Source organism: Apteryx mantelli, chromosome 1, assembly GCF_036417845.1.
Source record: "Apteryx mantelli isolate bAptMan1 chromosome 1, bAptMan1.hap1, whole genome shotgun sequence".
Taxonomy (NCBI): Eukaryota; Metazoa; Chordata; class Aves; order Apterygiformes; family Apterygidae; genus Apteryx; species Apteryx mantelli.
In genome coordinates, this window is record NC_089978.1 from 134,538,973 (window position 1) to 134,561,283 (window position 22,311).

Below are 22,311 nucleotides of genomic sequence, written 5' to 3' on the forward strand. Positions count from 1 at the left end.
AGTTTGCGATGTCTAGAGGAAAGGATGCTTACCCGTCTAAGTTAGCAAAAGCTACTGCTCAAGCAGCATACGGCCAATTTCTATCACTTCAGCTTAACCTTCTCTACCTGTAAAATGAAATTGGGAAACATGTCTCACAGGCGCTGTAAAATTCTAACAATAGCAGTATTCATAAATACCTGCAAAAGTAAGTTTTCCTGATGTTATTCCAAAACCTAGCACTAAAAAGGAAAAAGAATAATGATGTGAATTTCATTTTCTGTGGCTTTGGGAAGCTGCAGGGGCAGACACCAGTGCTATTCACTAGAAGGAATGACAGACTTCAGTTTATGTAGAATAACAACAATAATAATAACACTCTCCTTATGGCAAATATAATGTCACAGCAGAATGATGGAGAAGAAACAGAAGCACCTTCTGTTATCCAAGAAGCCAGAAGATTAAAGGAACTTCAAATTTAACATAACCTTATTAGCTAAACATGGATAGAATATATAACCTTGAAACGAAGTTGAGCCTCTTAGCAATCTTTCTTCATAAAATGGAAGTAGCAAGGAGATTTCTTCATGGAATTGCTGCTCATCTGCCTATCTTTCAAGTCTACTTTTCTCTAGAAGCACCTTTTTTTTTTTTTCCATGCCCAGTAGTATGTATTAATTCACAATTGTTTCTGTTCTGGCAGATTTATGAACCTTTGAAATAGCAAGGCAAGTTAATCTTACAAATTCAGAGTGCTCTACCTCTTTGGGCATTTGGCAAGTTGGACTGCAGCTTTCCCAAACTGAGGACAATTTAAAACTGGAGGTAACTAATACAAGGCCTGAAAAGACATGCAATTTTTGCACAATACAGGACATGAAAATACAGATGAATTAGAAAGCTCAGTGTTAACTGTTTTTCTAATATAACAGACATGCTCAGACACAAACAAAAAAAAGGAGAAATGAAAACCAAGTGCATTATCTGAACAAAGCTAAGGAAACCTGCCGTCAGTTCTAGCCAATTCAGCTCTGTAGGGATGTCTCCTTTCAACAATGTGATCTCCTCTTCTTCCACAGAAAGAGGGGGGAGAAGAGTATTACATTGCAGAAAACTTGGTATTAAAAAAAAAAAAAAAAGTATTTTCACAAAACTGTTATTTGACTAATCCTGAGGAATCATTCAGTACACTCCCAGGTAATATTCAGAATGGTTTTCTCTGCTCACAAAGAATAGTTTCTTATGAGACACGCCTAAAGTCAGGCCAAAACCAGCTTGCCAGATCCCTGAACTGCCTTTAAGACACTAAGAAATATACAAAAACAAACAAACAAAAAAAATCAAGGAAGCATATTCATGCATGCAGCAAAAAACAAATAACAGAAATGGAGTTACTTGACATCTGGTATTGCCTCAAAATTGATTTAGCATGCCCGTCTGTACTACTATTTAAGTGCCCTAACAGCCAAATAACCCGTCACCTAAGTCAATCTATAAAAGTTTAAGGATTACACTTTTTTTGAGGAAACTCCCCCCCACACTGCTTAGGCAATTAAGTAGTAATGAATTTACAAGGGTTTATTGGAAAACAGTTCTATAAAAGAAAAAGGAATCAATAAAAGATTAAGCACAGTATATCTAGTATCTCACTATATATTTATCATCACCAAGTTATCTCTGAGATGTTTTGAGTTCCATTTTTTTAATGGTCCTTTTTCACTTAACAAGGCAGCAGATACAGCTTTCAAAGCTCCAGAAAGTTTTTTAAATTGAGCAAGAGGGCAAAAAAACACCAAGTCTCAAAGACAACTTGTTAACTGAGCCTGTCTGATTTGAGTCACAAACACAAAATTCCTTTACCATGTTCACAGTCATAGCAGTCTGTTCAAATGCAGAAAAAAAATGATTTCTATAACCCCATGCTCCATAATCACCATGAAAGCAAAAAGATCTCACAAGTCATAAAACAAAACAGCTAGTGATGGGCAATTAAATTTTTCAACCACATACTATTATACTAACACACACAAAAAAATTAACCTTCATATTAGCACACTCATTTGCATGAAATAACAGAAGTGATTATTCCTGTGTGCCAAACTAAAATGTAATTTATTTTTATTTTAAAACAGAGATTTATTTTGATTTTGGTTAAAATTGCAGCACATCCTCCGCGGACTTACAGAACTAGTTGACCCACAATATATTTTCTGTAAGGTCTTATTTAAGAAGTGGGCCATTTGAAAAATGGTCATCTGCATCACTGGATAGTCATCCCCTGTCACAAAAGAGTCATTCTAACATTTCTAATATCCTAACATGACCTAAAACATTCTTTGCAAGAGAGTAACAGAGAATCTTCAGGCATTTCATATAATGAAAATAAGAAACCCTGCACTTTTTAACACAAATTAGGTTTAAAAATAAACTAACTTATTAAGTTCAGTAATTTTGTAGTTTCAAGCAACTTTTATTCTGGATTGTAAATGCCAGTGAATACTGAAACCAAATGCATCTCTCACCTTCCTTGATGACAAATTTGCACTCAACCAACTTACTGGTTGCAGCAACTGAGCATTAAGAAAGATACAGAATGTGCCAAAAACTCTTCTAGGTAATTGAGGAACAATAATAAAAGTATAAAACAACAGTAAGTCAAAATTCTACTGAATGCATACTACATTTGGACATCAACAACTGAGAGTTGCCTAGTATTGATGTATCAGCTGCACCAAGTATCAAACCAAAACTGTAAGAAGAGTTTTAAAGCTCCATGACGCTCACTTTACTTTCCTTGTCCCATTTAAACCTAGCATAACTCCTATTCCAATAGCCCTCAAATCCAACAAACAGCACATTCACAAAGGCACTCCTTTGCCCTTGCGCTGTTTTCACAATAGAGAGGAAAGGTAAACCAAGCATAGTCAGGCAGCTAAACAGGTGATCATGTGGAAGTTACAAAAGGATTCTTGCATCTTTTAAGAGGCAGTTTCATCCTGTCTCAGACCAACAGAAATTACAACAATTTAATCATCATCACAGAGTTATCATCAGATAGCTTAGGTGGTTTGTCTGCCAAAATGACTCCTTTGTATATCAACAGGCACATTTCCTTTCAAGGGTAACCTTAGCACTGGATTTTCTAGGCTTACAATGCCTTGTTTGGAGATTGGGATGTTTAATTACAGGATGTTTAATTCTAAAATCAGCAAATCACTCATTTATAATCTCAACTTTATGCCCATGCTGTAAAAAGAAAAAAAAAGAAAAAAAGATAATTTTGTGTGTGTCAAACTCTGGTTAGATTCTCAGACAACATATGAATATGCCTGCTGAACCTGACAAGCAGTCTGAACTACCAAACAAAAATAGGAAAAGAGAAAATAATTACTGCAGAATGACATGATCATAAGGAAACTTTCAGCAGTTAGTGACTAGCTAAATCTTAACTCTTAGAGCATACTCTTAAAACTCAGTGTATATTTCTCTATATATACACCCAAAAATGCAATCCTATTTCTTTCATTTCTAATGCTTTTAGCTTTTGCCACTTCATGACACTGAGCATTGATTATGTTTTTAAAAAGCATTCACTTTAAATTCACAATAAATTTCATTTATTCCTGTATTACAAGAATGAACAAACAGAAGTGAACATGTTATGTCCAATCCACTATTACTTCCTGTCACTTTTTCATAAACCTTCCTACTACTAGCATGCTTTTTTAATCAAGGTTGGTAAAAGGAAACTTAGTGTTCATCACCTGCCTTAGACTACCTCCACTTTTGTTGCATTTTTCTCACAATGAATTATTACACCTACACAACGTTTAATACAGTTCAGGACATAAATGAGGTAGCATAATATACAGTATGATTTCCAGTCCTCCTGTTCTGAAGATTTTGATTGCAGCTGTTTATTTAGCAGAGGTTTTCACTCCATGTTCTGTTTAAACTTACCTTTGCTGTTTTTCCAGAGTTTCTCCACCCTCTTGAAGACAAGTTAAAACACTGATGTTTCTATAGGCCTAGGATCCTACTGCTAGCATTTTGTATCCTGAAAACTCCACATTCATTCTTGCAAATACAATACTTTCTTGACAGACTTAAAAAGCTGTAATAGACTGAGAGTTTAATTTTTTCTTCAGAGTAGAAAAAACTGAAGACTTGCCATGATATCACTGCCACTTATCTCTGAAATTTACATCAGGATTATTTATTTATTTATTTATTTGCTGTTGTTGTTGTTACACAAGGACTTCTGTTATTCTTTAATCCCCTAGTATGAGGCTAGATGCTTTCATTATCAGTTCAGCTTCCAAACTTGCTCTCTGAAAACAAAAGTGGTCTGGTCCTTCTAACTTGTAGCTTATTACCTCATTCCAAAACCTCCTGTTTAGACATTTCAACCTCTCACAACATTCCATCAGTTGAGTAATTCCTTTAATGTCTTTTATTTTTCTTAACTGTTATCTTCACTTGCTCATAGCCTATTAGACTCCCAACACCCCTACTCTCTTTTACTTTCTGAAGTATTTAAACAAAACCCTTAAATCTATCTGTTTGCTGCCACTCTTATTTCCTCATGTTTCTAACCTGAGTTAGAACTCCTCCCCCTAGTTCACATCACCTATTTTTTATTTTAACTCCTATATTTTATGCTTTTTCACATAGACTCTATCTTCATTTTTCTGGAGGGCACATTTTGGCTCCATTAACCTCACATACCTTGCCACAAAGTTGTATTTTCCAACCCAGCAATGTTGCCTTTAGAGATTCATATCCTTAAGAACAAAGAGGAAAGTGTATTAAGCTCCCCTTTGCCCCTCCAAGACTTGTAAAATACTACAGAAAAATTACAGTCTCATGAAGAAAGAGACAAACAAAGCAAAAGATATCAAAACAGAAAAGTCTGCCAGATATAGGTCAGTCTAAAATAAAACACACAATTCTGTTCACTTAGGCTGATTCAACAAGAAGGAAGGAGGGGGAAAAAAAAAAAAAAAAAAGCACTGCACTGAAACACTGAAGTTGTAATGCAACTATTAAACAATCTGGTTAAATACACATTTATGCTTAAAAGTTTCGATAAAGAACCTTTCATGAACTGCTACAATATCAGAAATCTGTGGTATTTTTTGTTTTAACAGTGTCTTTGGGCAGTGCTGCTGAAATGGACCATTGCCTTCTTCCACCTTTCAAACCAGAATGAACTGGGACTTCTTCAGTAACTAGCACTGAACTAAATATATGGGACCACATAAGCAAATCAGGTCTGAATACATCCACACAGAGTGTAACATCAGAAAAAGCTGATGGGTGGTACACTGATGGCAAAAAGGAAACATCCTTGTACAGTGTTGGAATTGGAGACAGGATGTAATAAAGTCGCTGCTTAATAATACAAAAGCCTCAAAGAGGAAAAAAGAAAATCATACTCCCCAAGCCCCAATAACCACTATGTTCTCTTGAAGTGAAGCATCACTGCATCTGTTTGAAAAATTATGAGACGAGATGTCATTTTGAGAAGGACCTCTACCTTACATGTCATCTCATGCCTCAAGCTACTCTTCATTTTCCCAGTGCCTATGGGTATATCTAAAGTGCAATTAACAGTCACAACTGCAGTTCAGATAGATACAAACTTGCTTTGAACTCACTAGTTCATATGACAATGCATGTGGTAATGTAGCAGGGAGGGCAACATAATAAATCCATAATAAACATATGTACAGATACACCTAAGATTAGTTTGATTCAAACTATTCCTCACCATAATGTTCAGGCATATACAAAATAGCTTTAAAATAGCTAGCTTCTAGGGATGAAGTTGCAATCCCACCTCTAGATAGCCCATACACATATATAGATTTCATAAGTCTTTCATTGACGTTAAGCAGAGCAGAAGACATGCCAGGGAACAAAAAATTTCAGAGAAACAGTAGTTTGAATAAAAAAGGGTAATGAGACTATGAAACACAATCAGTCAGCATCATTTGGGAATTCAGTAGAAAGAGCAGCCCAATATTTTCACAGTTCATGACATAGTTTTTAAGCTTTGGAGTTTCAGCTTTCATTAAACGCCCTCAAGAGGCAAAGTTTAAAATCAACAATGCCTGTATTCTCACATGAGGAATACAAATTTGAAATATTATGAATGGGTTGGATTTCTGCTGGTTATAAGATCTCCAGAGACACGGCAATGGGAATCAGTCATCACGTTTATAGATAAAGCCCAAAACTTTCACCAGATAGACAAAGAAAAATAATATTGTAATAGATCTTTATTTATTTATAATTTAAGATGTGAGATTACGTTTGCAAGAAGCAATAGCTCTTATTAAACCGATTGAGATCACTAGGGAAAATAAAATGGACAAGTGGAAAGTTTCCTTTCTTCCCTCCACACTGCCTCTCCTTGCGACCCCTGGCCCGCAAAAGAAAAACTTCATAGCCCTTGCATTATTTATCAAGACTGGGGAAGCCCATCCGCACTGCACGGAGCTGCGTGACTTTCCACACCCCTCTGGAGTATCTCGAAAGCCGCGGAGCAAGGCTCCCACGCCGCTCCGCGCGCCGCCGGGGCAAGTCCGCAGCCCCACAAGCCCCGCCACAGCTTCCGGGGCAGGAACAGCCCCCCGCCGGTCGCGGCCCGCCCGGGGCCTACCCGACGAGCGGCCGGGGGCGGGCGGGCGCGGGGCAGCCCCTTCCCGCCGCTCCCACCGCCGCCTGTTGCAGGCGCGCGCCGGGAGCCCCCGCCGCGGCCGGCCCCGCCCCCGCCCAAGCGGGCCCCATCCTTCCTCCGCGCGCCCGGCCGGGCCCCGCTCGCCGCCCGGCTGCCGCTATCCGTTACCCGCCCGGGCCCGGGGCCGTCCCTCCCGCCCCGGCGCAGCGGAGGGCAGCCCTTCCCCTCGTACCTCCTGCCGGCGGCGCGGCCCGGCGCGGCCTCGCGCTGTCTCCTCTCAGGCCCAAGGCGCGCGAGCGCCGGCCGCTCGCTCGCTCGCTCGCTCGCTCCCTCCCTACCTGCCTGCCTGCCTGCCCGAGCTGGCTCTGGAGATCGGTGCGCATGCGCCCAGCGAGGTGCGTCGCTTCCGGCCTTGCCGCAGAGCCTTCTGGGACGGAGAGACCTTCCGGCGCACCGGGAGGCGGCCCCTCGCACGGCAGTGGCGCCCCCCTCAGGCCAAGCACGGCGACCGAGGCCGGCGGGCCGCGCCCCTCGGAAGACTATGGCTCCCGGCATGCAGCGCGCGCTCCCGCCTCTGGCGCAGCCGCAGACAGGGCACGCCGTTCCCGTCGGGATGCCCGCAGCGCGCTAGCGGGGCATGCCGGGAGCTGTAGGGCGGCGGTGGCGGCGCTGACAGAGACCGCGGGGTGGGGGAGAAGTTGCCACCTCTGAGTTTGGGGAGGGAGGATCGCCCGGCGGCCGGGGGGAGCCCTCCCGGTTAACTGTCACGGCAGCGTGACACGAAAGCGCGGCGTTGACCTGTCTGGATCCACGGAGTTTAACCTGCTCCGAATCGGCGGCGGTGCAAGGACACTTCATAAAAGGCAGCCGTAGGTGGGTGTAAAAGGGAAAAGTTTCCCAGGGCTCTCTACAGCCTCGCACAAACTCATTAGCTTTCACACGTGAAAAGTGAAGTCATTGCACAGCTTCCTGGACAAAACATAGGATAGTAGGACTGAACGCAACAGAGTGGCAGTAATAAATACAGCAGTGGTTAATGGTCTCAGAGCTAGCACAAAAAGCTCCAGTCAACCATAGTATATGTTATATATAGAGAGAGTGTATATATTGTATATATTATATATACACACACGTATATAAAATACCAGACTTCTATATAGCATAGTAATTTTACCCACAGAACTGACAAGAGAATAAAGCAGACTGGCAACAGCTTTCTCCCAAAGCATACATATCACAAAATTAACAACAGTTACATGTTTCTTCCAAAGATTTCCCATTTCTTGCACCCTACCAGTAAATATGCCTGTACAGCAGCAGGCAGCATTGACTGGCATCCGTCAGATAGCTCGAATCAAGCCAGCACAGGTAACAGTGGCGGCAGAGATCTGCAAGTCCTCCTGCTTTTGCTGAGAGCGTGGCTCCAGATGCAGCCAAGGCAACGCAAGGGTGTATTGCAGGGAAAGGGACGAATTCCTGCTCCCTGTCATCTTTGCTCTTCTGCTCTCTCTTTCTCCATCTCATGTGCACATTTTCAGGCGTGGTGAACTACATTAATTCTGCATGTCTTGTGATACCATGTCCTAAAACATGACCACAAATGATGTCTCTTGGCAGTACAGCCCTCACCTGCAGTCTTGCAAAACTCAGGAGCTTGTGTTACGTGAGGCCGAGCAGGCAGACGAGCCAGGCGCAGGTCAGCCTCTCTGGCTCGGAGTGATCACCAAGCAACACAGAAGCGGTAAAAAGTGCCGCCAGAGTTCAGACTTCCTGGGAACACAGAGATCTAAAAGCAGGCTGACCTCAGGTGCCAACAAAATTGAGATAGAAGGTAGCTTCATTTCTGACAACTGGTTCTGAAGCACTAAATATTTGTAGTAATTCCAGTTAATTCAGCTGGAGGGAGTTTACTCCTAAACCAATAGAATAGGATTTTGAGAAGTACTGTGGTTCATATAAAAGTAAAGCATGCAAGTGATATGTATTTAAACACAGTCCAAAAAGAAAATGACAACATTGAAGAGGTTCCAGTGAGTCAAGGCTGAAGAATGACCATGAACTGGGGTTTGGGGAGTGGAGGTGAAAGGAGTGAACAAATCAGTGATAATGTTGTTATTGGGTGAAATACAGGTTTAGACATATTGCTGCTGGCCCCTGTTTTCCCTAGTGCAATGGGATGATAGAAAATGGTATCATGATAATACTGCCCTTTCTAAAAAAGGCCATGGAACCAGACTGTTTACCATATTTAGCACTACTAAATTACAGCTGGCACCAGCAACTCTTGGTTGTCACCTGCTGACATTTTGTTCAACATAAAAATGAAAACACAGTTGCCTGCACTGTTTGAAACCGTTAGAGTCACTGAGGACTTGCAGATAGGGAAAGGGAAAGATAAGATAAAACAAAAAGCTTGGTGTGAGTTAGGATCTCCGAGCTGCTGCCACAGCAGTGAAAAGGTGCTCTGTGTTTCTGAGGTGAAGAAAACAAGTCACATACCGCAGCAGGGTCACCAGAGGTGTCTTTGTCACCAAATAAAGTTTAGACAGCCACCCACTAGGGAGAGGCAGCAACGTGTCCACACCCCAGAAGGAAGAAAACAAGGGGCGCTTTGCTGCTGCTCTGCCCAGGGAGGTCTCAAACAAGCAACAACGCTGGAAGGGGAACGAGCGGTGCCCCAGGCCGGTTAGAAGTAGTGACCTTTCCCATGTGCCTTCACAGAGATCCAGCTGCCAAGGCAAAGGACACACAGTGAGTGCAACACCAGAGTCCATCTCAGGCAGCACCTGAATGTCACTAACATTGCAGAGCACCTGTATATGTGCATTTGCCATATATGTATCTGAAATTCTTTGATAGACCCATGTTGACCTTTAAATAAGGTTACTTACCTGTGCTGTTACTCCCAGGTTTGGCTGGGGAGGGAGGCACTGCAAACTGCACCTCTAAGGCTTTCTTCCGCTTGTTGGCTGGACCCTTTTGCTGTGCAGTGCAGTGGCCTGAGTTACAGAGACCCCTCGGTGAGGGCTTGGACACCGCCAGGCCGATTCTGGATAATTTCAGCTGTCTTTCTCCTCACACCACCCCTCTCCCAGGCCCCTGTCTGCTGTGGATCAGACACACATCATCACTATTTGCATCTGTTGCTGCAGTTCATTACAATAGGAGTAGGGGACATAGTGACAACTGGAATAGCAGAAATCACAAACTGATACAGGCACAAAGAAGGGTCAAGCTGTAAAGGACTGGGAACTGAATCTTCCTCAGAGAGTGGCAGGAAACCTGCAGAGCTCTGGAAAACATTGTGATCTGCTCCTCTAAGTACTCAGGACAGAGGACATGGTTACTTCTTTCTCTCCATTTTCTCTGCTGAGTATCACTCCAGTAGTTATACTGTTAATAAATACAGTGGAAGATGCCACTCTGTAAGCTGACCTACATGGTCACATGCGCTGGTTTTATTTTTAACATCCAAAACTACTTGATGTTTCTACTTGGGCTTGCTCTGTGCCTTCCCATTCTGTCCTCTTTCTCTGCTTCCAGTGATCCCTTATCCATCTCACTTCAGCCCAGCTGAGCAAAACCAAGAGAACAAGTGTTTGGTGCAAACACAGGGACTCTATGATTAAGGTAAGGTTTTGTAAGTGGAGTTGGAGTCTTTACTGATCAAAGCTTATGCAATGGTTACTCTGTCAAGCTATGAAAATCAAGACATGCCTTCAAAATAATCTTAGTGGTTAGGATGAGGTAGAATAATCAGAAGATGTCTTAAATGGCACCCTAAGACAGAGGCAGCTGGCAACTTCTGTGACCTGTTACTCTAAAAAAAGAACCTCCATTATTTATTCAGTGGATTAGCCATGGTTTGCAACACTGTATTTAGGTTTTTCTAAAAACTAAGATGCTGACTATAAAATGGGAACTTCAGTATTAGGACAGACAATAAATCAAAAATTCAGTTGCTGTAATTTTCAAGAAACTGGAGAAAAGTAAAAGAAGGAGGTACACAAGGAGATGCACTAAGGGTCAGAGAAGAAGCAGGAGCAATCTTGTGGCAAAAATGCTAAGACTTAAAATCCAATGAGTTTTAATATATTCAGATGCAAACTGCACATTTTTTGTCCAGACTGAATAAAAAGATGATGGAGTAAGAATTAGAAGTGTTACGGGTACTGCTGTACCATTTAGAGTTATGGCTGCTTAGCAGTTTTTATTCAGGAGTCTTTTCTCTCTTGTTTTTATAAGTTATGATTTAACCATTAGCTCTGAAATTCTCTGTGCTGGGCATCTGCCTTGGGCTGATTTTTTGTTTGTTTGTTTTGTTTTACTTAAAACCACTCACTTGATTATCTCAAGAAGTTTTCAAAGAAGTATGTTAATGATATTGTTACCAGGGAGTAAAACAGAACCTGAGTCCAAAGGAAAAAAAAGTTTGGACAGTTCTCAAACTGCAACTAAACTCGAACCTGTTCTTTTAAAGTGCTTATTGAACTCAAACCAGAACTAAACCCATTCGCCAGTTACAGGCACAAAGTAAGAGTTTGCTTAATAGTGTGTCTCTACCAAGGACAGCATGGGGACACTCCACACGCACTGAGAGCTGCAGAGCGGCTGCGTGTCACAGCCTCCCTTCTCCCTTTGCTGCCTGGCTTCCACATGACTCCCTGGCATGGCCAGCACAAGATCCTCCTGCTGTGCTATGAAGCTGTACTGTGCTGCCCAGCACCGTACTACAAGCCCAGGGGATCGCTTCAGCACATGGAATTTTTTTTATTTTTTTATTTTTTTGCCTTTGTCTAAGGTGAGCTATGACTAAGTTGTTCCAGCTAGGGAGGAACAGGAAACATCACTGATCCCTGCAGCATGCTGCATGGGGTTTCTCCCAGCAGTGCCCCATGTTAGCTATGCCTCGTTATCCTCAACCCTCCCCTCCTCCTCCTGTAAGAGCACTAGTGCATCTCCCTGGATAGAAATTGCAAAAGCCAGCTCCCATGCCTCCGTATTGCATATGTGCAGCACAGGTTTGCAGGGGCAGGAGGCCATGGGTGCCCCAGCCCCTCTTCAGCTCCACAATCCTGCATGCCAGATTTAGGGAGCTGAAGAAGATCTGATGTACTGTTGTGGGAACTTGAGCACCACATGTGCTCTGCAAGAAAAGCAGGGAGCAGGGACTGAAGCTTCTGCGTGACTGATGCCCTGTACTGTGGACCCACACCATCTCTGCCATTTTAGAACATATTTTTTCAACGTAAAGCAATTCCAGCCCTTTCAGTAACTCTGAACCAGCGGTTACTGCCACAAAACAGCCCAGCTTCAGTCAGCTGATGCCCAGCTAGAAAATACAGGGAATGGCTCCCTAACTATCCCAGCCTCATCTCCATCTGTCTTTGGGCTTATCTGACAGGACAGTTGTCTCACTGAAAACCTTTACGCTCTCTGTATCTTATTCCAGGGATTTGAGGTTTGCCAGAAGGGTTGCCCTGCAGTCGAAGCTCCCCTAAAAAATCCACACCGACTTGTGCAAATTTTGCATCTCTGAGAAACCATGGCTTGCACACACCCAGTAGCAGTTCACTAGAGTTCCTGATGAACATTTCACCTCTACCTTTTACATTCCCTTTCCACCCACCCTGAATTGCACCATTCTTGCTGCATGACTCATTTAAAGCTAGGTTGGCAGTATGTACACGAGCTCAGTCTAAGCGGTGATTGCAGAGCAGATGTAACGCAGAGGACAGTGACCTGCTATTCCTAAGCCAAAGTCAAGCTGTAGCTGTCTCTGCTGCAGGACTTGGGCTCAGTTAGAGGTCACTATGATGCCGGATGATGGCATTCTTGGATTTGCTTTTTATTTTCAATTCCTTGTATCAAACAACAGGACTTTAGAAATCTCTCCAGATTCATGTCCAAATGCAGTATGATGCACTGCACAAAAAGAGAAGGTCTCTAAGGAGATATCGATGCTATCCTAGAGCATGTGTTCCTACCTGGTCTCTGCCAGTGGTTTTGTGCTGAAGGCATACAACTGCAAGTGAAATATCAGAACCTAAGTATCTCTGTGCTTGATGTATATTTTTTATCTAAAGTATTACTAAAGTATTATATTTAATTATATTTATTTTAATCTTTCTATGCTTTAATGTTCCAGCTGTCAGATAGGAGTAATAATATCTTTTTACCTCAAGTATACCTCTAGTACTGCAAAGATGAATTCATTATGGCTTGTGAACCACTCAGCTACTAAGATAGTAAATATATTCAAAAAGCCTGTAAGGAAATTAGTAACTATGTATTCACTTCAAGTTTTAAGTGTTTATGCTGAAAGTGTTTAAGTGTTATGCTGAAAATAAGATAAAAGCCACATAATGGGTAATAACAATTAAAAGAAATAGTGAACTCCTGCTATCTGTCCTATACACTTCAAAATATTCACATTCCTTTAAAATATTTTTTCTGTTGTAACATCATATATAACTTTAAAATTCTTAGCTCCAAACTTTCCCAAGATTTTTACAAACTGCTTATGTCATTGTAAGTCTTCGAAAGATTGTTTTATGTTCATTTGCAATCGTATTTCAGAGGCACTCTGTAAACTAATTATCAGAGGTTTCTGGTGGTCCTTTTTGATGGTTCCTTAAAGTGGGAGTCATCCCTTGATTCTGTAAGAAGAACTCAGATGTGATATATTATCTTAGGATGTCATATAATCAGTCCTCTACATATAGCAAATAACATACAGGAAAACAATTGTATTGTTTTGGCTCATTGACTGCAACTGAATTAAATATGTATTTACTGAAAATAAAATATATTTCATTTATAAACCATAATTTTTTGTCACTGAATAGATCTGCTCCAAACACAGACATATCCACAGTTAGAATAGCAGCTGTATATTTTTAAACCTTACTTGATTTGCTGTCATTGCAGTCTAAAAATAAAGATTTACCGAAGTGGACAGAATGTGAACTGTAATTTACATCCTTTCATTCCACAGTAACTTGAACATGATTCAAATAAGCATTTCTTTTGATTTTTTTTTAAACCCAGCTCTTAGGAGATATTGCAAGTTGCAGGGAAACAAGGAATATGTAGAAATGTTTCGTTACCTGACGTATGTGTCTCATCTGCCTCTGAATTTTGTGTATCAAACTTACTGAGGCAAGAATTTGTAAATTGTTAGTGTTTTGAAAGTTGATTGTAACTTGTGCATTGACAATAATATCATCAACTAAAATGCAGAGCTAACTAATCAGTTAAAATACAGAGCTCCTGATTACCAGCATGTCAGAATATGAGAAGTTTTCAAAACACCTGGCAGAGAATGATATATATCAGAAAAATTCTCTCTCCTTTATTTTTGTCCTCTAGCTTAAGGGATTTAATAGTAAGGAGAGAGGTATAGAAATCATTTGTCTGACAGAACAGCATATACAACTTAGAGATGAGGTAAACTAAACTAAAAATGGCAGATCTGAATAATCGTGAAGATTGATTCTGGATCTGAATGCTCTGGTATGGTCACTTCTCATAAGAAAAAAAACCCATATTTTCTTTTTATACAAGCGATTCTGATGTGGTTAGTTCCAGCATATAACAGTGTATATATGAAAGCAGGCTCAGAAACTTTGCAAACAGCCCTTTCTGTGGTTGTAGAGAACCATAAGGTCTATGCCTTAGAATATATTTTTATTTATCAATTATTTCTCTCCGAGAGTTAGTATTGCAGTGGAAAGTATTGTTCATACATTCATGTTTTTATTGCAGAGTAATGTACCCAGCCTTCCTCTGACCTTATGCAAGTCATAGCTGGGACTATTTTTAGAAATTATATTTGCAGCAGAATGCTACAAGAATGAGAGTAGCAGGGATGCTGCCAACGAGAAATATATCCATCTGTGTCTCTTGCTTCTCTGAGCTGCACAGAAGTAGATATAACTAAACAGTCTAAAGAGGGATGGATACCATCCTAAAGAGTATGTATTTAGGGGCTGGATCTGGCTGGGGCCATCCCAGCCAGCATCATGCTGTCACCCCTGTGCAGAACCTAGTGCAGAAACCAGAACAAGGCAGGGAGTGCTGTAATAGATAGTTATGAAATATTACTTTTCTGCATTGCTCTCTTGAGCTTATCCCATGTGTGCAAAGAAAGGCCAAGGTACCCAAGCTTACACTTCAGAGTGTAAGTTCTTCCCTGGGTAAAGGGATCACAAAGGACTTGTTCCTCTACTATGCAGGACGGAGGAGGGATGTGGCTGATTCAGTAAGAGGTGTGAACAGGTATTTGTCAGCGTTGGCAGTTGCAATGGATGAGATGAAGATTTGTTGAGCAATCAATGCACATCAAATTCAAATATAAATGTGCAGTCTTTCATGACTGCAGAAACCAACGTGCAGTGCTTTTCCCAGACACCTTTCCTTCTCCTGCATTGTTCCTGACTTCCGTGCCCTGAGTGTGAAAGTGTGAAAGATGAGCCATTGAAACAGTACTTCAAGAAAGAAAAGGGAAGGACCATCACATAGCATTTCTTCTCCTTGAGCCTGGGCCTGCTTCCTCTGCAGCACTGCTCTCCTCAGGGCTAAGTCACTTAAGCCTGGGGTTTCAAAATCACTCACATCTAGGTAGGTGCTGCCACTGCACTTTCTTTAACATTGGAAAAAGTAAGATCTAAATTATTTTACTAATAATGTATATTTTTTCCCAGAGCCAAACAAGAGTCCAATAATAGGTCCTACCGCACAGAAAGTGTGGTGGTAGACTTGTCAAGAATCCTCTTCCCATTTTGACTGAGTAAAAACTCCCCCAGTCTTGCTTCTTACAAGAAAGGACAGAAAAAAAATGTCCTGGGTCCTGTTTGGAAACACAACTACAGTTCATGCTTATCATTAACGTTCTCCCTCCCACAAAGATTTGCACCAGACTGAACCAGGCTGGAAAGCAGCCTGGCCTTTACAGCAAAGAGCAGACAATCAGAAGTATGGATCCTTCCACATACAGCAGCTATTTTTTGGGTTAGTTGTGTCAGTTGGTGCTCCAAGGAAGTAGCAGAAGGATTGGGCAGCCTCTAATTCTCTAATCCAACCCTTGTGCATGCTGGGAGTGTATAAGGGGAAAGGACCACAAAATGTCCCAGCACCTCTTAGGTTTGCTGTTGGAGACAGTTTGCTTGGCTCTGTGGACCACTGGTTTGACCCAGAATGTCATTTCTTATGTTCTTACATTCTTACGGCAAAGGAAGAGGTGCCTTATGTTAATCACCATCTCCATTTACTTGCCATCGATCTCCATGCCTTGATTTTCCCATTTTTAGGAAGGGGTAACAGCTACTGCCTGAAAATATTGCAAGGGTAGAGATATTATGAGCAAGGGGGCATTGAGAACTTTTGAAAAATGGCTTTATAATTAGCTGATTTAAACCATTTAATTGACATCCTGGAAACAAAGTAAAAACACAATAAAGAAACCAAAGCAGGTAAGTGGTTCATTCTCACACAAAGCTAGTAATCTGCTAGTGATAACATTTTATAAAAGGAACTTCATACATCACTCTTGTACTTCTCCTGTTTTGTTGTTGGACCTCAGGAACATTATATGTCCTTTTTATATTACAGCTTTTTAAAGAGAGGTTTGGAAAAAAAATTGTATATATTTTGAAACCACAGAAATACAGAATTGTGAGAACGGAAATACAGTCTTCCTTAAGAAAACATGTAGCCTGTTTACATGATAAAGCTGGTTGAAATTTCTAAAACATTTGTCTTGGCATCCTCAACTTCTTCTGTTAATCCAGTCTGTCAGTTGCAAAATGTTAAATTAATGGAGCTGCCTGATGGCAGCTGAATTTAGGAAACAGAGACTAGACTGGTATTGTTTGTTTCCATTCTTGTTGCCTGGGACCTGTTTCCCTATTTTCTGGCCCCCTATGGTATCACTTGAAGACAATATCTTCAAAAACTGTATATAAAATATGATCAAGTCACGATCACCTATTCCATTTCATGTAGTGTTTCACACTGACTTTTGAGAAGTACGTAGGATGAACCAAAAACCAGAGCGGTGATGACCTGTTTGTGGGATCATGCTCTAAAATAGATAAGAGAAATGATCCAGATTAAAAAATATCCAGAGGGGGGAAAAAAAAATCTTTCTCAAAGAGGCATCCTGTAAAAAGCATGCTCAGAGCTGACCTCTCCTGTACTGTCACAGGAAGGGAAAAGCTCTGCTGAGGTTAGATATTTGTTGTTCCTCTTCCGCTCTCGCTGCACACTGCAGTGCTGAACGGAGCATGGCATAAACCATACTTGCCCTCTTCCCCTCCTTCATATCTGCTTGACACTCACTGGAGTCAGCAAGGGGAAGAAAGGTGATCACCAAATGGAAATTTTGGTTTGTAAAAAAAAAAAAAAAAGGCAAAAGAAAATGGATTTAACTGGGTGAGTGCAACCTTGATATAAGGCTCTACTGTGCTCTGGAGCTCCTCTCCAAAATGCAGACTAAGGCATCACCTCAGTCAGGGTTTTGGCTCCTGCAAGTGAATATAACAGAGAAACAAGCCTGAAGGAAAGTCCCCAGCAGTCTCTGTTCCATGGCATGAGGCATCATTTAGGAATATACAGGTAAATCAGGAAAGTAAAGCAAGGAAGACCAGGCAAATCAGCCTTAACACAGTCTGTTTAGCACACTGGGAAATGTGATCTTGAAAACATCCCTCACTCTCAGTCTTTACTACTGTAGAAGAAAGGAAGGTTCGTTTGTGAAACGTTCATGTCAATATGGGGGTGGGGGCATGACGACACTCATAGGCCAAATGGCCAGCTAATTTTTCTAGGGAGGAGAAAAAAAATATCATCTTTCCTATTCAAATAATATTGAGGAAGTGGGGAACCTTTCTGTGCCCTCACATAATTTCTTTTGCAGTTTTGATTTCAGCAGTTTGGAATAGACTGAATCAGTGCAAATACAGGGGCAGAAATCAGCTCACTCTCTCAAACTTTTGCTGCCTCTGCTGGGCTAACAACTAAAGACCTCTGAGACCCTACCTATATCCCTGATGCTATCAGGCCACTTTGTAACACAGGGATCACTGCTGATATATAACTGGAAGTCGTTTGCCCACAGAACTGCATGTGAATGCCCACCGTACGGAAATCAAACCCAGGCAATCCGACCACTGTTCTTGCTCCTCCAGACAATAATGCTTTTCTTTTTGTCTTTGCTACATGCAGCACCTGGCTCAGAAGCCTCCCCCTGGGCAGCACAAGCACTGTGAGAGATGTTTCAGCCGGCACTGTCGTGCACCGATTGAGCCCTCCATCTCCTGCATGGTGATCAGCTGCCGCCTTCACTGCAGGGCCACCTTTCACATGTGCAAGGAGGAGGAGCACCAATTGCTCTGTCCCTTAGAGCAGGTCTCCTGCCTCAACTCGGCCTATGGCTGTCCTTTCTCCATGGCCCGCTTTAAGCTGGCGAAGCACCTTCAGGTCTGTCCAGCCAGTGTTGTCTGCTGCTCGATGGAGTGGAATCGCTGGCCAAATGTGGATTCAGAAACAACCCTCCATGAGAACATTATGAAGGAAACCTTGAATGAAGACTGTCTTGACACGGCCTTGGCTCTCAGAGACCAGAAGATACTTTTCAGGACTTTGAAAATGGCTGAATTGTTTCCAGAATGGAGAGAAAAGTGTGAAGTGGAAGAGCTAATGGATGAAGCCATAGGGGAGGAAGAAGGTGCTGTGGGAGGATTAACCTGTGGTTCCCAAGGTGATGACCAATCATCTGAGCTCAGCCAACATGAGCGTGAAGAATTGGCAAAGGACAAAGAAGGAATGGATCTGGGGGGTTACAAAACCTGGGAGAACATTTTCAGCAAAGAGTTCTTGGCTTGCAAGGTAACAGGCTCAGCAGTCAGTGCAGGAAAAAAGACGAAGGAGGCTTCCAAGAAAACAGCATCAGTCCCTTGCACTGATACCTCCACAGAGAAGGCAAAGGAAGTACCTGATGCAGAAGAAGCAAAAGACCAAAAGACTGAACAGGTATCACCAAATACAGAAATGACAGGACTGGCTCCCTGGCAAGAAGGAGTCCTGGAGAGGCTGAAGAAAGAAGTTGGTGTAGCTGATTACAATATGTATCTGGTACATCATGGGGGAATGCTCATTCGCTTTGGCCAGCTAGCTGCTTGCACTCCCAAAGAAAAAGACTTTGTATATGGGAACTTAGAAGCTCAGGAGGTAAAGACTGTCTACACCTTCAAAGTGCCAGTTAGCTATTGTGGCAAAAGAGCACGACTAGGAGATGCCCTGGGACATAAAATGCCAACCTCAGACAAGCTGGTGGATACCTCAGAATTGGGAATAAGCCTAGAAGAACTACCTAAAGCAAATATAATTAAAACCACACTGTTGTGTGCACTGGAAAAAGAGCTGAAAGGCCATGAGATCTCCGAAGCAAGGGGTATTGATGGACTTTTTGTGGATTTTGCAACACAGACATACAACTTTCAGGTGGAGCCCTTCTCTTCCAATGCTGTTCTAGCAGATCTTGTGGATGAAAAAAGCCCACCTGAACTCCATGTGGAGCTCTACACAGAATGTGTAACAAGGAGACACAACAAAAGCAGTTCAGCTTTCACATTCATGTGCAGTCACTTCTTCAGGAGGGATGAGTTCCCATCACATTTCAAGAATGTGCATGCTGATATCCAGTCATGTCTGGATGGATGGTTTCAGCATCGCTGTCCGCTGGCCTACTTGGGATGCACTTATGTTCAAAACCACTTCCGCCCTGCTGGACATAAGGCCAAGGTTATATACAGCCAGCCTCTCAAGACATTTGCTATTAAACCAGAGGTTGACACCCTCCTTGCTGAATCAGGGAAGTGCAGCTCCACAGTGGCTAATCGAGGGAGAAATAAAGACTCACTGAGTAGCCTGCCAGTAGAAGTGCTCAAGTACATTGCCGGGTTCCTGGACAGCTTCAGCTTATCTCAGCTATCACAAGTGTCAGTGCTGATGCGGGACATCTGTGCCACTCTTCTTCAAGAGAGAGGAATGGTCCTACTGGTCTGGGAGAAAAAAAGATATTCCCATGGAGGTACTTCATGGAGAGTTCGCGGAAAGGCAAGTGACTGATATTGGGAAAAGGATAGCTATGGGTCCTCTCCAGAAAAAACACAAGCATAGCAAGTGATGCTGCATGTGAGCACACAGACATGGGGAAGAATCACAAAGTTGTAAATCACAGCACAGTATGTCTGGGGAGGGTGCAGGGATGTAAAGTACAGTAAATCTAGCAAAGGTAGGAAGGTGTAAATGAGCACCTACTGGCCAGTTGCAAGTTCCCACCCAGGTTTGCTTTGGGTAACTTGTTCGCATAGGCACTATGAATTGAGAATTCCTGATAAGAACCTTCTTAGGAAGGTTACACACAAGTTCTTAAAGAACTTGAGGTTTGTCTTTTTCTTTTTTCCTCTTTACAAGCTGGACTATGGTATCTTGAAACTAAAGCACGCTTTAGAACACTAAAAAGTGTAAAAAAGAACAAGGAGATGTGACTGTGAAAGGAGCTCAGGATTCACATCAACATTCTAGGATTTTCATGATTAGTAGTTCACAAGGTTGTCATAAAAGTCTGGTTTCTTGGGATGTGAGCACCTGAGGGAGAAGTATGGAGACAGGAAGCCCTTTCTTGCTAAGCTGGTGGTTTGAAATTGGCCTCCCACTGTTTGTGATGGAAAATTATTTTCTCTATTGGCTGTCTGGGTAGTCTGAATGAAATATGTGAACACAGCTCAGTTTAAATCCTAGTTGAAACAACAGTTACTGCAGTTTTTTTGCTAGCTGATAGCCTTGCAGTTGCTCTTACATAAAACAGGAGGGGGAATATAAGAGACTCCTTCATGACCAAGCCCACAAGAAACAGATCTAGGGGCAAATAATTAGAGAGATCCAAAGAAGACTCACAAAAATGATCTAATGATTTGGCTTTCAAATAGATGACTAAAGATCTCCACTTATTGATATTACCAAATGGAAACTTAGCAATTCATGAAAAGTACTCACTATTAAAAGAAAATACAAAGTGTGGTGAGTTCTAAATCTAGTGTAACAAGAACCAATGGCTGCAAGTTGAATTAGCCAAATCCAAACCAGAAATTAGCCATTGAAATCATTTACTGCAGGGTGTGGCTTCCTTCAGTAGAAGGAAGAAGTTCCAGCTGAGCAATCAAATAGCAATTACCTCCAGTTAGTGTAGCATAATTTCAAACCAGCAGCCTTCGCTTTAAAGAATACCCAGCCCTTTCATGTTAGCTGTCTGTTTTGACCACACATGAATCTGTTTCCAATGGACAGACTCTGCTTGAAAACACTCCATTTGTAATTAAACTGAACTTCTTGATTGTTGTGTATAATAGCTACGATTACACAGGACTAGGACAGGTGCAGGTAATTCTGAACTGTAACACACCCACCTACTGTCCTTCTACAAGAAAGTACATTTTTAGGGAAAAGAAATCCAATATGACTTTAAAAATTAATTTGATTTAATGGGATACAGCAAATATTAAAGTGATTTAACCACAGTCTTATCGCAAATACATGCTATTGCTGCAAACAAAAATTGCACATTTTAACTGGACTATTCCTATTTTTTACAAGATTGGATTTCTTCTAGGAATAACCTTAACCCCCGAATTTTCCAGGCTTGTTAGAGGGTGGTTACTTCCAAGGTACTGATATATGCTTTCAACTATAAGGAGATCTTTATTTAGTCTTTTTTTTTTTTTGAGAGAGAGAGAGAGAGAGAGAGAGAGAGAGAGAGAGAGATTATACAAGCATGCTCTATTTACTCTGCTTTATAACTGCCTTGGATGCATCTAGCCTCCATTTTTGCACACTGTACATGTGTGATGTAGCTTTCTGTAGATGTGCAGTGTCAGCTGTCCTGGATTTCCTAATGTACAGCACTGGATTAGCACCAAACACTGTAGAAGGATACTTTCCCATTAAAAATAACAGTTGATGACAAAAGCAGCAAACCCAGCAAGTATGAGGTATGTAACAATACAGACCACATTTTTATTTGTTATACTAGCCCTGCATGATCAGAATTTCACTAGTCTGTTCAGTACAAGTAGTGTACATTCACTATAAGCCGACCGAGGTTTTTAAAATCGTATTATATTTTGCTAACATTCCAGTCTTCTCTCCTCAGTTTCTCTTCCCTCCCTCTCTTCCCCACGTATTAGATCTGGCAGTTCAGCAGCCTGTTCTCCACAGTTAAAAAATGGCAGTTCAATGATGCCATGAGCATGTCTGAACATCTGAAGAATTGTCCTTTCTACGACGTGGAGCACAAGAAGGACCCTGTGTTGCTGACGAGCATGTGTGAATCTCAAGAGCAGATTCAAAAGACCCTGGTCTCTACTTTCAAGCGCAGATTCTGAACGACCTGCACCCCTTTCCCCATGGTCCTTTCAAGGTCATTTGAAAGAAGATTTGGAAATTCGGTTGTAAAGATTGCTGTTTCTAACTCTCCTTTGGAAATACGAAATTGGCTTCCCTCCAGCTATATCTGGAACATCCTGCATCTTTTTCCTGCATTAATTTAATTGCTAAAATGTCATCCATAGAGTTCTGGCACACTG

The 22,311-nt window shown here is 41.8% G+C and overlaps 2 protein-coding genes across 7 annotated transcripts in view; one reads left to right on the top strand and one right to left on the bottom strand.

The window, feature by feature from the left end:
• Positions 1-7,037, bottom strand: part of KPNA1 (karyopherin subunit alpha 1) — a 56,341-nt gene extending 49,304 nt beyond the window's left edge. For 2 of the 6 annotated variants that reach the window (XM_067302648.1, XM_067302611.1), the window contains exon 1: positions 6,897-7,037. The gene's annotated coding sequence lies outside the window, so the exon portion shown is untranslated. Of the gene's footprint in view, positions 1-32; positions 60-499; positions 526-3,939; positions 3,985-4,707; positions 4,764-6,896 lie in introns of those variants that run through there. The other 4 variants (XM_067302621.1, XM_067302641.1, XM_013958050.2 and 1 more) reach the window with 4 other exon arrangements.
• Positions 7,038-17,884: 10,847 nt separating this feature from the next.
• On the top strand, positions 17,885-22,110 carry FBXO40 (F-box protein 40). Its single transcript, XM_013957994.2, has 2 exons — positions 17,885-19,783; positions 21,913-22,110. The coding sequence occupies exons 1-2, from the start codon at positions 17,885-17,887 to the stop codon at positions 22,108-22,110; spliced, it is 2,097 nt and encodes a 698-aa protein (XP_013813448.2).
• The last annotated feature ends 201 nt before the right edge of the window (positions 22,111-22,311 follow it).